This window comes from Protopterus annectens, chromosome 6.part0, assembly GCF_019279795.1.
Source record: "Protopterus annectens isolate FY-2018-M chromosome 6.part0, PAN1.0, whole genome shotgun sequence".
Taxonomy (NCBI): domain Eukaryota; kingdom Metazoa; phylum Chordata; order Ceratodontiformes; family Protopteridae; genus Protopterus; species Protopterus annectens.
In genome coordinates, this window is record NC_056737.1 from 380,649,754 (window position 1) to 380,664,447 (window position 14,694).

Sequence of the window (14,694 nt, forward strand, 5' to 3'; positions counted from 1 at the left end):
TTTCCCAGTAAAATGTTAAATAAAAAAATAAATAAATCGGTTTTAGATGTATCTAGTGCACAAAATAGGTAATTGGGAATTGTTTCCAGGGAGAGAGGAGATATCTTATCCTTGAGTCCTTAAGTAGAAAAAAAGCTTGCCAGGGCTTTACAGTTCCCACTAATATATTCATAATGTGCCAGGATGCATTTTGTGATGAAATATTCGTTCAAGTCCTAGAGGGTTACATGCATCTGATCTAAGCTGCTACTTTAATTTTGATTCAAAGAGGGTGTTGACTGAGTACAAATGCATGTCACTGATTGACAACTTTCGTGTGGGTGCTTTTGTGTGAACATCCCTACAGCTCAGGTGCAAACAGGATGAGGATCCATCTGGTCGACTACAACTCATGAAGCTGAATTCCCTGATCCCTGTTTTTCATGAGAAATCACTGCTGAAGTGATTTCTGAGTGTGAGCCTGAAGTGATTTCTTTCTTTCTTTTGGAAATTCTGGGAGGTTTCTCCCTTCTTTGTTTTTGTGTAATTGTAGACTTGGTATATAGAAGTTCAATGGGTGTGGGTGGCTTTCCTCCATTGCAAATAAATGTTTAAACTTAAGGTTTTTCATTAGGTGGAAATCCTGACTAATTGGCTGTGTGAGTTGGAAGATGTAAGTACACACAGGCACATACATACAGAAAAAGAGAGAAGATGAAAGTGAGCAATGTACTCTTTCTGGAAATTTCAAGCTCATTAATTTACTGCCCTTAATTAGCCTTTCTACCTTTAATGTATTCCAATTCAGTGTTATTTTTATTTTTTATTTTTTTTTTTTGTTTTTTGTCTGTTTTTCTGTATAATTATAATTGTCACCTGACTGGTTACATATTGTTTCTAATGTCACCGTCTTTTCCAAGTTTAGCTTATATACCAAGACATTTATGCAGAAAACAATAACACAGTATTCCATTTACTTCAAAGATCATTAAATGCTACTCATGTACATAGAGTTAGCTTCTGTCTATCCTCTGAAGTGAGGGTGATAGTGGGTAATACCATTTAAAGATTGCCTCAGAATCATACTGTTACAGTAACATCACATGTAGTTCATTGTACCCTCAGAGAATGATGCATTGTAGAAAGAGTACTTTTCCCTTTTTTTGAACCACAAAGAGGTACATTAAAAACCTTCAAGTACAAAGTAGTTTATTGGTGTGTAGTGTTCTCTCCATATAGTGAAGCCCATAATGCCAGTGCACAGAAGCATTACATCAATATTTACAGAGCAGTCACTTCTGTATTACATTTGCATCTAAGCTGTAAGCTTTTTTAAATGGGAAAGTCTTCGTTCAACACAGTAATTTCCTTACAGCCTTGGTTTAACTAATATCTTGCACAAGTATAACTGCATGATGTTCTTCGTGTTTCACTGTTGCAGTCATCGCACTTGGGTTATCTGCCTGCAGGTAGCCCTCGGTCGGCCCGAATAGCAGAGACTTAGTATTTCTGCGTTGGTTGCTATCGCTCCAGTACTGACGTCAGGTCGTCAGGGGTATAAAAACAGGCGGCCAATGCCATTACATCAGTCTTTCTTGCCGAGGAGCCCAAAGCAGAAGCAGTTCGCACGAGTGCCGCTCGGCCACTACCTGAGTTTTCATTTCCGAATTGAATCATCCTGAAGTCTTCTAAAGCTAAGTACCCCATTAGGGATCCTTTTTTCTTGCTCTAACTGATGTCAGAAAAAGTTAACAATTGTCTCGCCTGTGGAAAGCAAATACCACACCAAGATTTCCATTCTTACTGCGTCACCTGTTTAGGCCCAGACCATGACGTACCTCGCTGTCGGTTTTGTGCTTTGTTCAATGCCCGAACTATTTGTCGTCGGGCCCTTATTGTCGCTAAATACTTTTGCTGTCAATCTCCGTATTCCAAAATGGCTTTGGTAAGCCATCCGACTACCGATCTTCCAAAAAAATGTAAGCGTAAAGACAGAGACAGACCACACAGGTCCAAAACTGCTGACGACGGTTCCGTTAAGCTAGTCGCCAGTACTCAGTGAGGCGCTTTCTCAGCCCCTGATGCTCGCTTCATTGGATTCGCAGGCCACTACAGAGACCCGTTTGGGGTCCGGTATGCCACGAGACTCTTCTTTGACTATGGAACCTGCGGATGTCTCTACCTTGAATGGGTCCTGAGCTGCTGTGCAGGCACCGGCTTCCAAGGAAGTTCTTCACACTATTGATATTTGACACAAACCGATGACTTCTTTCACGTCTTCGGTTCTGTCTAAAACTACCACGTTTCTAAGGCCAAGAGTACGAGCTACGCCTAAAAAAACGATGACCCATACTCAAGTGCCTGCTTCCTTGCCACAACATCAAATGCTTAAAATAGCAGAAGACCTGATTATGCTGATTAGATGAAGCCAGCCTTACCCTGCTAAGATAAAGAGACCTTTCCCCAGCAGCTTTAACAGATCGAGTCCAACGACTCTGAGGTTTCAGATTATAAAGACATGCCTTTATCTGCTTATGAGGATTCAGATGCAGAGGAATCCACTCCCTCTGCTTCCCCTCCAGAGGATTTTTTTTTTTCGTGAAACCCTACATACGTTAAGAGAGCATTTCCACTGGGAATGTCAAGACTATCCTCAGTCCAAAAAGAGACTTAGAGAATTTTTAGATATACCACAATGTAGACCTTTAGCAATCCCTCCAGTTCTGGATGTTGTGGATGGTGTCCTTATGGAATCCAGTCTAACTCCTGATACTTTACCCCCTCCTCCAAGGAAACCTGATAGGTACTACAGAGTCCCTGACTCTCACAAATTTCTATTCAAAAATCCTACTTTGCTGATCCAGAGGTCATTTCCCAGGGGCCTAAAGGTATAGAATAAACTACAGCTAAGAATCCCACCACTTCGGACAGGGATTCCCGAGCTTTAGACAGATGGGGTAAAAAAGTATACACCTCTGCAACCCTCACAATTAGGGCATTGAATTGCCAATTTCACATGCTGAAATTCCAGCAACATATTATGGAACTTATTAAGCAAAAATTATCTACCTTTACAGACTGTGCAGAAAATAAAGAATTACAAGAAGCTTATGCATTCTGCAAGCCAAGTCAGCAAGCATACTTTGCAATGTGGCTTTGACACCCTAGAAGCATCTTGCAGGGCAGCAGTCACTGGTTCTGTACTCAGAAGGCATGCTTGGCTTAAGGAGCAGACCTTGCCAGACCATATCAAATCAAAATTACTAGACGTTCCTTTAAACAAGGACAATCTGTATGGCACCAAAGCAGAAGAGGGCCTAGAAAAAGATGGAGGAAAAAGCTAAATCTATGCAGACAGGCAAATATTTTTTTGCAAGTGCAGCCTCCTAGATTCAGTAGGCATTGCCCCTCGAAACATTGGTCCTTTCCAGTCCCCTCAAGGCCATCTCAAACTAGACCTAGGGGAAATAGACCCCCCCCCAGATTACAATCTCAGGGTATGCAGAGATCTAAGCAATGGAGTGCCTCCACTTCTAAAACAGGGAGTGCTAAGCCACCCCCTTACGGAAAGAATTCACAATGGCTTCTCAACTCCACTGCTCACTTCTGCCCAACTACTTGTGCCCCTAGGAGGAAAACTTGCCCATTATGCAAAATACTGGACCTCATCAACAAAGACCGATGGATCCTCAACATTGTATCCCAGGGGTACAAATTTTGCTTTCACTCACTGCAACCCCAAAAGGGTTCCCAGACCTTCCTCCAAACCAGTGGGCAGAGGCACAAAACCAAGTTCAATCGCTGCTCTCCATAAGGGCAATTCAGCCTGTTCCTGCAGAACAGATAGGTCAAGGGTTTTATTCCAGACTTTTCCTTGTACTCAGAAAAGAGGGCACTTGGCGCCCAATCCTAGATCTTTCCATTCTAAACACCTTCCTGGTGGTACCAAAATTCAAAATGTTCACCCTTCAGCAGCTTCTTCCTATGCTGTCCAAAGATGCCTGGTTAGCCACCCTAGACCTAAAAGAAGCCTATCTGCACATCCCTTTCAGGGACTTGTGCAGGAAATTCCTACGTTTCAGGGCAGGATCTATGCATTATCAGTTCTCTGCACTTCCCTTTGGCTTATCCACTGCTCACAGAATATTCACAAAATGCCTGGCTCCAGCCTTTGCCTATTGCAGACAGAGAAAGATTCAAATTTACTCATACTTGGACGATTTCCTGATTCATGCAGACAGTCGGGAAAAGCTTTTGCAGCACTATCAATGAAAATAAATCAAAACTAGTCCCCAGTCAAAAGATTGTATTCCTGGGAGCAAGCTTGGACACAGTATCCCAGATGGCATTACTTACTCCAGAAAAACAAGTGTATCTGACAGGCTACTTCACTCAAATGGCCAACAGAACCCAGCTATCTGCAAGGAAAATCCTGCAGGCCCTAGGGTTCATGGCCTCTTGCATTCTACTAATTCCATATGCCAGACTGCATATGAGGAAACTCCAATGGTACTTAAAAAGTCTGGTGCAAACATTCTCAGGACCTGGAAACCATCATACCTATCATTCCTTGTCTAAGGACAGAGTTTCTTTGGTGGGCAGCAGCAGCATGCAACCACAACAAGGGACTTCCCTTTACTCAACCCCATGCCGCCCAGACCCTAACCACAGATGCATCAGACTATGCTGGGGGGCACACCTGGACGACAAGTGCATTCAGGGCCACTGGAGCCCAAGTCAAATTCATCTGGACATCAACCAAAAAGAGATGCTAGCTATTCAGCATGCTCTGACAGCTTTCAGATCCCTACTCTCACCAGGACTTCTGCTAATAAAAACGGAGAACACCACAGTTATGTAGCACATCAAGCAGGGGGAACCCACTATTACCCACTCTGAAGGCTAGCCATGACCCTGTGGAACACTGCATTGGACATGCATATTCTTTTGCAAGCTCAATTCCTGCCAGGCAAACAAAACTCTCTGGCAGACGACTTAAGCAGAAATCTCCAAGATCCACACGAGTGGCAATTAGACTTCAGCACCTTCAGCCTTCTAATCAAGAAATGGGTACCCCCAGAGGTGGATCACTTTGACTCCCCCTGAAATCACCAGCTCAGCAAATTCTGCACCAGGACACCTCTCAGCAGGGCCTGGAAAGTGGATGCCCTATCTTTCCAGTGGGAAAACCTCTCAAACTATGCATTCCCCCCTCTGCCTCTTCTGTCAAGAATATTACTCAAGATAAGACAAGACAGACCAAGAGCAATCCTGATTGCCCCAGACTGGCCATGCCAGCACTGGTACCCACTACTGTGCAGCCTGTCACTGGTGCCACCCTGGCACCTACCCCAGATCCCAACCCTCCTCACTCAGCAGGGGGGACAAATCTTGCATCCACAACTGCAAACCCTGAACCTTGCAGCCTGGCTTATTCCTTGAATTTTCCCCCAGTGACCAGCCTGAGCAAGCAGGTACTGGACGTCATTCCTGAAGCCAGAAGAACCCAGTACAAGGAAATCCTATGCTGATATATGGAAAAAAGTATTGCTCCTGAATTCAATCTAAAGAAGAGGACACAGCACTGCCCTCCTTACCTCTAATCCTGGATTACCTATCAGATCTACTTTACAGAGGCCTATCCTTCTCCTCCATTAAGATCCATGCCTCTGCCATCTCGGCTCATTACAACACTGAGCCCACCTCTCTTCTCTCACCTTCTCATCAAACAGTTCCTGAGAGGGGCAGACAACTTAAGGCCACCAAGGAGAGCACCCACCCCTGCTTGGGACCATAGCTTTGTACTGGAAAAGCTTATGTTTACCCCCCTTTGAGCCTGCAGCGTCAGCAGAGTTAAAATTCCTCTCTTGGAAAACAGCCTTGCTTCTGGCCATCACTTCAGCTAGAAGAGTGTCTGAACTACAAGCACTTGGGGATGTGTTACCCTTCATTATTTTTCATGCTGACAGGGTCTCCCTCAGGACTAACTCTTCCTTTATGCCTAAAGTGGTGTCCAGTGTGGCTCTCAACCAAGCTATCCATTTGCCAACCTTCTTCCCTAATCCTCAAAATAAAGGGGAAAGGATCCTGCATTCCTTGGATGTGCACAGACAACTCAGATTCTACCTTGATAGGACTAAGCCCTTCAGGAAATCTGACCAGTTACTAGTCAGTTTTGCACCAGGGGCAAAGGGCAAGACCATTTTAAAACAAACAATTTCCAAATGGATAGCACACTGTATCCATTTCTGCTACAAACACCATGGGAAACCAACCCCTCAGGGGGTCAGAACACATTTCACTAGGGCAGCTTCTCCCTCTACAGCATTCCTCAGGGGAGTCCCTACCAGGGACATTCTGGAGTTCTGTACACACCTTCACCAAGCATTACCACCTGCCTATGTTTTCCAAATCCAGGGCAGATTTTGCAACAGCAGTCCTGCAGGGCATACTAGCCAGTCCCAACTCTTCTTGACTGCCTCCACCCTTTCTTCAGCTTTGGGAATCAACCCAAGTGTGATGACTGCAACAGTGAAACATGAAGAACATAGTACAGTTCATAGGTTCATAGGTTCATAGGTTCATACTAGGCTATCTGCCCAAGGGCATTTATAAGCCTAGCCCATAGTTATGTGGCTTTCGCCACCCCTTTAGTTTGAATAAAAACTATGCCTATCATTTTGCTGTGCCTCTGTCAAGCAGTGACGCTGAAGTAATCCCTGGGGTATATCTGCAATCTCCCATCCATTGGTCAAGATTCCTCTTGAACAAGACCAGAGAGGTGCTCTGCCTCACATGTACCGGGATTTTGTTCCACAGCATAGGGAGTCTCTGGGTGATGAATCTGTCCCTCCAGCACGCTCTATTTAAAACCGTGTCAGGGTTTAAGTCTCCGCCTTGTGGTTCTGAGGGATCTAGATTTTTGAGGTGAAGCATATCCATCAAATCTGGGTTTGACATGGCCTTATATGTCAGGCACAGGTCACCTCTGAGCAAGCGGTATGAGACTGAATAGAGCTGGAGTTCTTTCAGTCGGGCAGCATAAGACATATTTTTGAGACCCTTTATCCTTTTGGTGAGGAACTTTTGGGGCCTTTCAAGCTGCAGCAGGTGTCTGGTCAGATACATTCGAACGGGCATTGTACTCAATCATAGGTCTAATAAGTGATGAGTACAGGGGACGATGACCTCCCTTGATCTAGATGTGAATCCTTCATGATCAGGTGGGTGATATAGAAGGTTTTCCTAACTACTTTAGCAACATGAGTGTCAAACGAAGGCTACTGTCAACCTGGGTCCCCAGATCTCTGATGACTTTTCTGTGCTCAGTGGATTGCCACCTATATGGTAGCTAGGGGTAGCCTTGTTTTTCCCAAAGGGTATGACTATGCATTTTTGGCGTTTAACTTCAGGCCATGGCTCTGGCACCAGTTATCCATTTCTGTGAGGCCCTTCTGGAGGATATCTGTGTCAGATGTGTTTTCGACTATGGCCAGTTTGCAGTCATCTGCAAACTTTGTCAGCCATAACCCTCCTGTGTTTGCTTGTACTTCAGAAAAGTAGATGCCGAACAAGAGTGGACCCAGGACTGAGCCCTGTGGGACACCACTTGTGACAGGCTTTGAGTCTGACATGGCTCCAGCAACTCTGACCCTGTGGGTTCTGTCACTTAGCCAGTTTGCAACCCATCTTGTGATGTATGGGTTTACATTCAAGCTGATGAGTTTTTCGATGATACCTGAGTGGGGTATTGTGTCAAGGCCTTTGCCAGGTCGAGGTAGGCTGTATGGACTGCCTTTCCTCATCAATGGCCTTGGTGACTGTCTCAAAAAGTCAACCAAGTTTAAGAGGCAGGATCTGCCTTTGACAAAGCCAAACTGAGTTGGATCCAAAGTCTGCAAGTTCCCTATGTCTTTATTTATGAGTTCCATTATGATCCTCTCCATGGCTTTGCAGATAAGGCTTGTCAAGCTAATGGGCGGTAATTTCCAGGGTCTGTGGAGGCACCGCCCTTATGAAGTGCGACCAGAGCAACCGTGCGCCACTCCTTGGGTACGTATCCTGAGGTGAGGCTAAGGTTAAACAGCTGTCCTAACTGTGGGTTTAATTCCTCATTGAGTTCATGAAGCACACAGCCGGGGACACCATCCGGTCCCATGGATGCTGTGTTTTTGCCTTAGTGAGGGCAGTTCTCACCTGGGCGTTGGAGATGTTTGGGGGCTACAATCCTCTGGAATAGATATCTCTCCTTTGGGGAGGGGAGAAGTTTGCACTGAACCTGTCAGCCAGTATGTTGGCAATGTGTGTAGGTTCAGTAATTTTCACATCATTTTGAACTAATTCTGAGCATATCTGGGAGTTTCCTCCTAGGTTTCTAACATAGCTAAAGAAGGCCTTATGATTCTCTTTAGAGTCCTTGGCGATTTTTCTCTCAAAATTTGCCTTGGATGATTTTATGAGAGCTCTTAGTTTTTACTTATAATGATCAAAGGTGTCTTACCTTTCAAGGATTTTGCTCTATCTTGTAGTAGCTTCCTCCTTTGTTGTAGAGCTTGTTTATGGCTGGGGTCCACCAGACTGGACGCTTGCCTTTGGTACAGAGAGTCTTAGTTTTGTTTGGGATTGCCTGATCCATGCAGTCCTGTAGGTGCTGGTAGAAGGCATTTGTAAGTGATTCAGCGGTTTGAGTAATGTTTACCACTGGCTCAGGGGCCTTAAAGGAGACCACACTAGTTTTTAGAAGTGTGAAATCGGCTTTTGAGAAGTTTTTCACTGTGGTCTTTTTGTTTCAGGTGGGGGGATGAGGACCTCCAGCGAGATTAGTTTATGATCTGATCTCACCTGTGAGGGGTATACTTCGGTGTTGAACATTTTGATCCCATGTTCGTGATGATGAGATCAAGTATGTTTTCTCCTCTTGTGGGGATGGTGACTAGTTGTTCCATGGCATTTGAGTTTATGAACTCCAGGAATCTTTGGGTTAGAGTGTTCGGGCTTGAGTAGTGTTCCCAGTCTATATTAGGGTAGTTAAAGTCACCTAGTATGATGGTGTTTGGAGATACATTTATCCCTCCAATGTTTTCAGGAAGGCCATGTGAGGTTCCTGAGTTTGAGAGGGTGGCCTGTAACATGCTACAAATTGCAGAGCAGTCTTGCCTATGGTTAATTGCACCTGGATGGTCTCCGATGCATCATGCGTTGCCACCAACCTTGAGGTGTGGGTGTCCTTTATGAATATGGACACCCCTCCTTTCTTGGTGTTGTCCGGATTTTGGGGCCGAACGCATGATATGAGGTGAAACCTGTTAGTGCTGGGGTGCTCTCAGGAGCCTTGAACCAGGTTTCTGTCACAGCACAGACATCGATGTTCTCCATATTGAGAAGGGCCTCGAAAGTGCATCTTGAGATTGAGACTTCTGGCATTGAGCAGCATTACCCTTAGTTTTTTCCTTTTTGGTGTTCTAGGGTGGTAGGTTTAGAATTTGAGCCTTGCCTAAAAAGGCACTATGGGGTGGCAAGAGCCTTTGCCAATATCCGAAGCCCAGGGTGACAGGTGCAAGCCGCCCTTGCAGCGTGGCTTGTCCAGCATGTCATCCCAGGCAGACAGACATTGGATCCCCTTTGAATGACACCAGAATTTAAGCCAATTATTAAAGCTGATCATCTTATCACTGTATTGTGGCATCATTCTAGGTGAAGGTAGGATACTGCTCAAGGTCAGGGTCATACCTGCCTGGGCTACATAATCAGAGAGCTCCTCGATTTGTGTACACTTACCATAATTGTGGATGTTCGAGTGTATTCACTGCTGCAGTCCTGGTTTCCCACCCTCCAGCCCCCTTGTCTCTTTCTTTCTCTCTCTCTCTCCTCTGTCTATTGCTCACCTCTTACAGAGCTATTGGTATTTACTTTTTACTGGTGGTGTTTTTCCACCATAACTTAGCTCCCTATTTGGGGGGCTCCTGACATTTGGGGCAAGAAAAACTGATGTAATGGGGTCGGCTACCTGTTTTATACCCCTGACGACCTGACATCAGTACTGGAGCAACAGCAACCAACACAGAAATACTAAGTCTCTGGTATTCGGGCCAGCTGAGGGCTACCTGCAGGCAGATAACCCAAGTGTGATGACTGCAACAGTGAATACACTCGATCATCTACATTTATGGTAAGTGTACACAACTGTACTTTTGGAGGCCAAGTAATTGTAGGCATAGTTTTCAATGTGGAATCAGCAGCCTGACATAAAGTCACATACTTGATGGGTTCTGGTTTGGCTAATTTCTGTCTGCCAATCAGAATTTAGATTTTTTTTCAGCAAAATCTCACCTATCATGACATTCAAGCACTCTTCTGATGCATGTCATGATAACATGCAGACTGCATAGGTTTGGACAGTCATAGATCACACCACATGTTTTTTGTAGCTTGAACTTTTCAAATATTCATACTTGCTACTGTCTCTAGCTCTGTGACCATTGCCTTTTCCACAAGAAGAGTGTCAACCTGTAGAGCTTTCTTCAAGAACATATGCTGCAGAAATCCATAAATTGTCCAGTTGGTTCTTAGTATATACTTTCCTGAAACATTGTTGTCTCAGCCATGATTTTGAGAGTTGGGCTTCATTTGGGCCATCGGTATTCCAGGATTTAACCCTCTGAGTTCCTGTCTTTGCATTTCTCCAGCTCCTTGCATCTCACTTGGGATTCAGTCCCCAATCTAGGACCCCTCAATCAGGGCTCCCAGGGTTAGATATAACATACATATTCTCAACATGTAAGTATTTATCAGTTGTTCTACAAGACGGTGCAAGATGGGTCAGGAATATCCTCATTGCATCCCTTACAACTGAATGGTCTTCCACCAGCAGCTGCTGCTATTAAAGTTCCCTGTAAATTGGACAGGCATATATTCACATGTATATAAGTCACAATGAGAATAGCAAGCACAACAAATTCAGGTTCCAAGAATCCAATACACTTATACGCCAAAAGGTTTAATAGAAGCAAAGCTTTCGGGTTAACCACCCTTCATCAGTACATAAAATTGAATGAATCTAAAAGCATTTAAGTAGGAACACAATTACATCACATGATTCAGCCAGCCTAACACATTCTTCAAACAATTAATTTCTTAAAAAAACAGTATATAAATTCTAAAATTAATATAGTTAATAAAACACAACAAAACTACAAATAATGTAAAAAAGTGTTAAAAATATGTGGGGCTGTTATATATTTTTAACACATATTTTTAACACTTTTTTACATTATTTGTTGTTTTGTTGTGTTTTATTAACTATTGCCTATATCTGTTATGTAAGATATATGAAATATTCTAAGTGCAATATGGATGTGTGTGGGTATATATATGTATATGTGAAAGTTATAGTATTATTTCTTATATTTATAGAATGTTTAGGTAACATATAGGAATTTTAGAATTTATATACTGTTTTTTTAAGAAATTAATTGTTTGAAGAATTTGTTAGGTTGGCTGAATCATGTGTTCCTACTTAAATGCTTTTAGATTCATTCAATTTTATGTACTGATGAAGGGTGGTTAACTCGAAAGCTTTGCTTCTGTTAAACCTTTTGGAGTATAAGTGTATTGGATTCTTGGAACCTGAATATATTCACATGTCACTTGTTTGGGAATGTTATCATAATTATATATATTGGTCTTTCAAAATTTGCAGAACTGTGCTTGCTGCTGGCAAAGGATTGAGCAAGCAGATTCTGGAGATAAGTGCTCTTAGTTTGCAGGCCTGTTATATGATAGTTTATTTGCTGGGTATATGGATATCTTTGAATATGGAATTTTGCTGAAAAATGCTGAGTTTTGAATGATGGTAGGGATATATGCAACGTAGGACACATTGTTGACATGTTATTTTTACTGCTGGCATTCATTTGACTATCTGCTTTTTTTTTCTTATCTGTAGGGTTAATTTCTTCATTTCTCTCTCTATGTATTGCACATTTTGTGGTTTCTGGCTTGCCTGCTGTTGTCTGCAAAACAGTGCTGCTCGCAAGATATAAATCTTAAACTGGTTTTGATTTTTTTATCTCCTTCATGGACCATTGGCTATGTTCCTTGGGTGTTGGAACTCTGTAGTGCAGGAAGGAGAAGTTTGGAAGCTTTGGTTCTGCACAGTCTTGCCCTGGAAGCCACCGGCTGTTTTTCATCAAGAAGAGTGCAGTAGCACAGGCGTCTGCTCTAGCAGCTGTACACTCATGCACACAGTCACATAAACATGCCCAATGGAAGAGATACATCTGACCTCTGCTTGAGGGCCCCTGCACAACAGTGTAGGCCAGGTACATCCTCAAAGATGAAGAAAACAGTGGGGTGATTTGCAGTGTGCTTTAATGACTCAAATCCATTTTTGAATTTGAATAACTATCATCAAAGATGAATAGCAAAGTGTTTCATTGACAAGTTGGCTGCACTTGGAATTCTGTATTTTGTTTAAAGATATTCAGCTTAAGAGGACTAAGGTATATGATACAGTAAAGAGATGTTGATGCTGTTGAATGTCTCTGGGAGTAAGCAAGTGTGCAAATTATTACATTGCTTTGTCTGTAGAAGTACCAGTGATGAAACTATAGCTACTTGGAATCATGCTTTCTCCTTTGTAACATTTTCATGCTTGTGTCTGTAAAAATGCTGTCCATAAGCCTATATGTCCTGTCATCAACTAGGTATGATGTCCTGTCTCCTGGAGAAATGCAGAGGCTATCCTTTGTGCGACTGTTCTATCTTCAACCACAGTTTGCAGGTTAGTTGCTTACTTTGCTACTGTCTGTGAATTCTATGTTATATATATATTTCTCTGCTTTAATTTGTGAGCTGTGTTATTGCCAGTCTTTGTGTGTGTGTGTGTATGCGTATATTGTAGACTTGTATTTCACACCCTTGATCCTCTAATATATGGTACTCTGTTTTCAAGTTAATGTTTTCATCTTGCCTTCTATGTATCATATTCTTTGCTTTTATAGTAACTTTTATTTCATGTCCAAGAATTGGCCTTCACTTTCACACCTTTCAGAAATTAGCAACCCAAAATATAAGAGCACCCATTTTTTAACTACTTCGTAAGCAAGTGTTTCAAAGTCCACTATGAATGTAGCCTCAACTGAGTAACAGAACAGGGATGCATATTTTTTTAATAATTAAAATGTTTGTTGGCAAAAATTGGCCCCCTATTGAAATGTCAGCACTCAGAATGTTCATAGGTTCATACTAGGCTATCTGCCCTAGGGCATTTATAAGCCTAGCCCAGAGTTTTGTGGCTTTCGCCACCCCTTTAGTTGAAGGATACTATGCCCATTATTTTGCTGTGCCTCTGTCAAGCAGTGACACTGAGGTTATCCCTGGGGTATACCTGCGATCTCCCATCCATTGGTCAAGATTTCTCTTGAACAAGGCCTGCGAGGTGCTCTGCCTCACATGAACCGGGATTTTGTTCCACAGCATAGGGAGTCTCTGGGTGACGAATCTGTCCCTCCAGCATGTCCTATTAATAGCCGTGTCGAGGTTTAAGTCTCTTGCCCTTGTAGTTCTGATGGATTTAGATTTTCTGAGGTGAAGCATGTTCATTAATTCCGGGTTGGACATGGCCTTGTATGTCAGGCACAGGTCACCTCTGAGCAGTCGGTAAGCGACTGAATAGAGCTGGAGTTCCTTCAGTCGGGCAGCATAAGACATATTTTTGAGACCCTTTATCCTTTTAGTGAGGAACTTTTGGGTCCTTTCCAATTGCTGCAGGTGTCGGGTCAGATACATTCCGAATGGGACATTGTACTCGATCATTGGTCTGATGAGTGATGAGTACAGGGGAACAATGACCTCCCTTGATCTAGATGTGAATCCCTTCATGATCAGGTGGGCGATGTAGAAGGTCTTCCTAACTACTTTGGCAACGTGAGTGTCAAACGAAAGGTTACTGTCAACCTGGGTCTCCAGATCCCTGATAACCTCTTCTGTGCTTAGTGGATTGCCACCTATATGGTAACTAGGGGTAACCTTGTTTTTCCCGAAGGGAATGACTATGCATTTTTTGGCGTTTAACTTTAGGCCATGGCTCTGGCACCAGTTATCCGTTTCTATGAGACCCTTCTGAAGGATGTCTGTGTCAGATGGGTTTTCAACTATGGTGCCCAGTTTGCAGTCATCTGCAAACTTTGTCAGCCATAACCCTCCTGTGTTTGCCTGTACTTCTGAGAAGTAAATGCCGAACAAGAGTGGGCCCAGGACTGAGCCCTGTGGCACACCACTTGTGACAGGCTTGGAGTCTGACATGGCGCCAGCAACTCTGACCCTGTGGGTTCTGTCACTTAGCCAGTTTGCATCCCATCTTGTGACGTATGGGTTTACGTTTAAGCTGGTGAGTTTTTCAATGATACCCGAGTGGGGTATTGTGTCGAAAGCCTTTGCCAGGTCAAGGTAGGCTGTGTGGACTGCCTTGCCCTCGTCAATGGCCTTGGTGACTGTTTCGAAAAAGTCAACCAAGTTTAAAAGGCATGATCTGCCCTTGACAAAGCCAAACTGGGTTGGATCCAACGTCTGCAAGTCCCCTATGTCTTTATTTATGAGTTCCATTATGATCCTCTCCATAGCTTTGCAGACCAGGCTTGTCAAGCTGATGGGACGGTATTTTCCGGGGTCGGTGGAGGCACCTCCTTTGTGAAGTGGGACCACCATTGCCGTACG

General features: G+C 43.5%; 1 protein-coding gene across 4 annotated transcripts in view; it reads left to right on the forward strand.

Moving 5' to 3' along the window:
• ABCD4 (ATP binding cassette subfamily D member 4) overlaps positions 1-14,694 on the forward strand; it is a 1,648,172-nt gene that overhangs the window by 1,471,765 nt on the left and 161,713 nt on the right. For all 4 annotated transcript variants that reach the window (XM_044074118.1, XM_044074117.1, XM_044074119.1 and 1 more), the window contains one exon: positions 12,684-12,760. In XM_044074118.1, the coding sequence (XP_043930053.1) occupies positions 12,684-12,760 (77 nt within the window). The remainder of the gene's footprint in view (positions 1-12,683; positions 12,761-14,694) is intronic.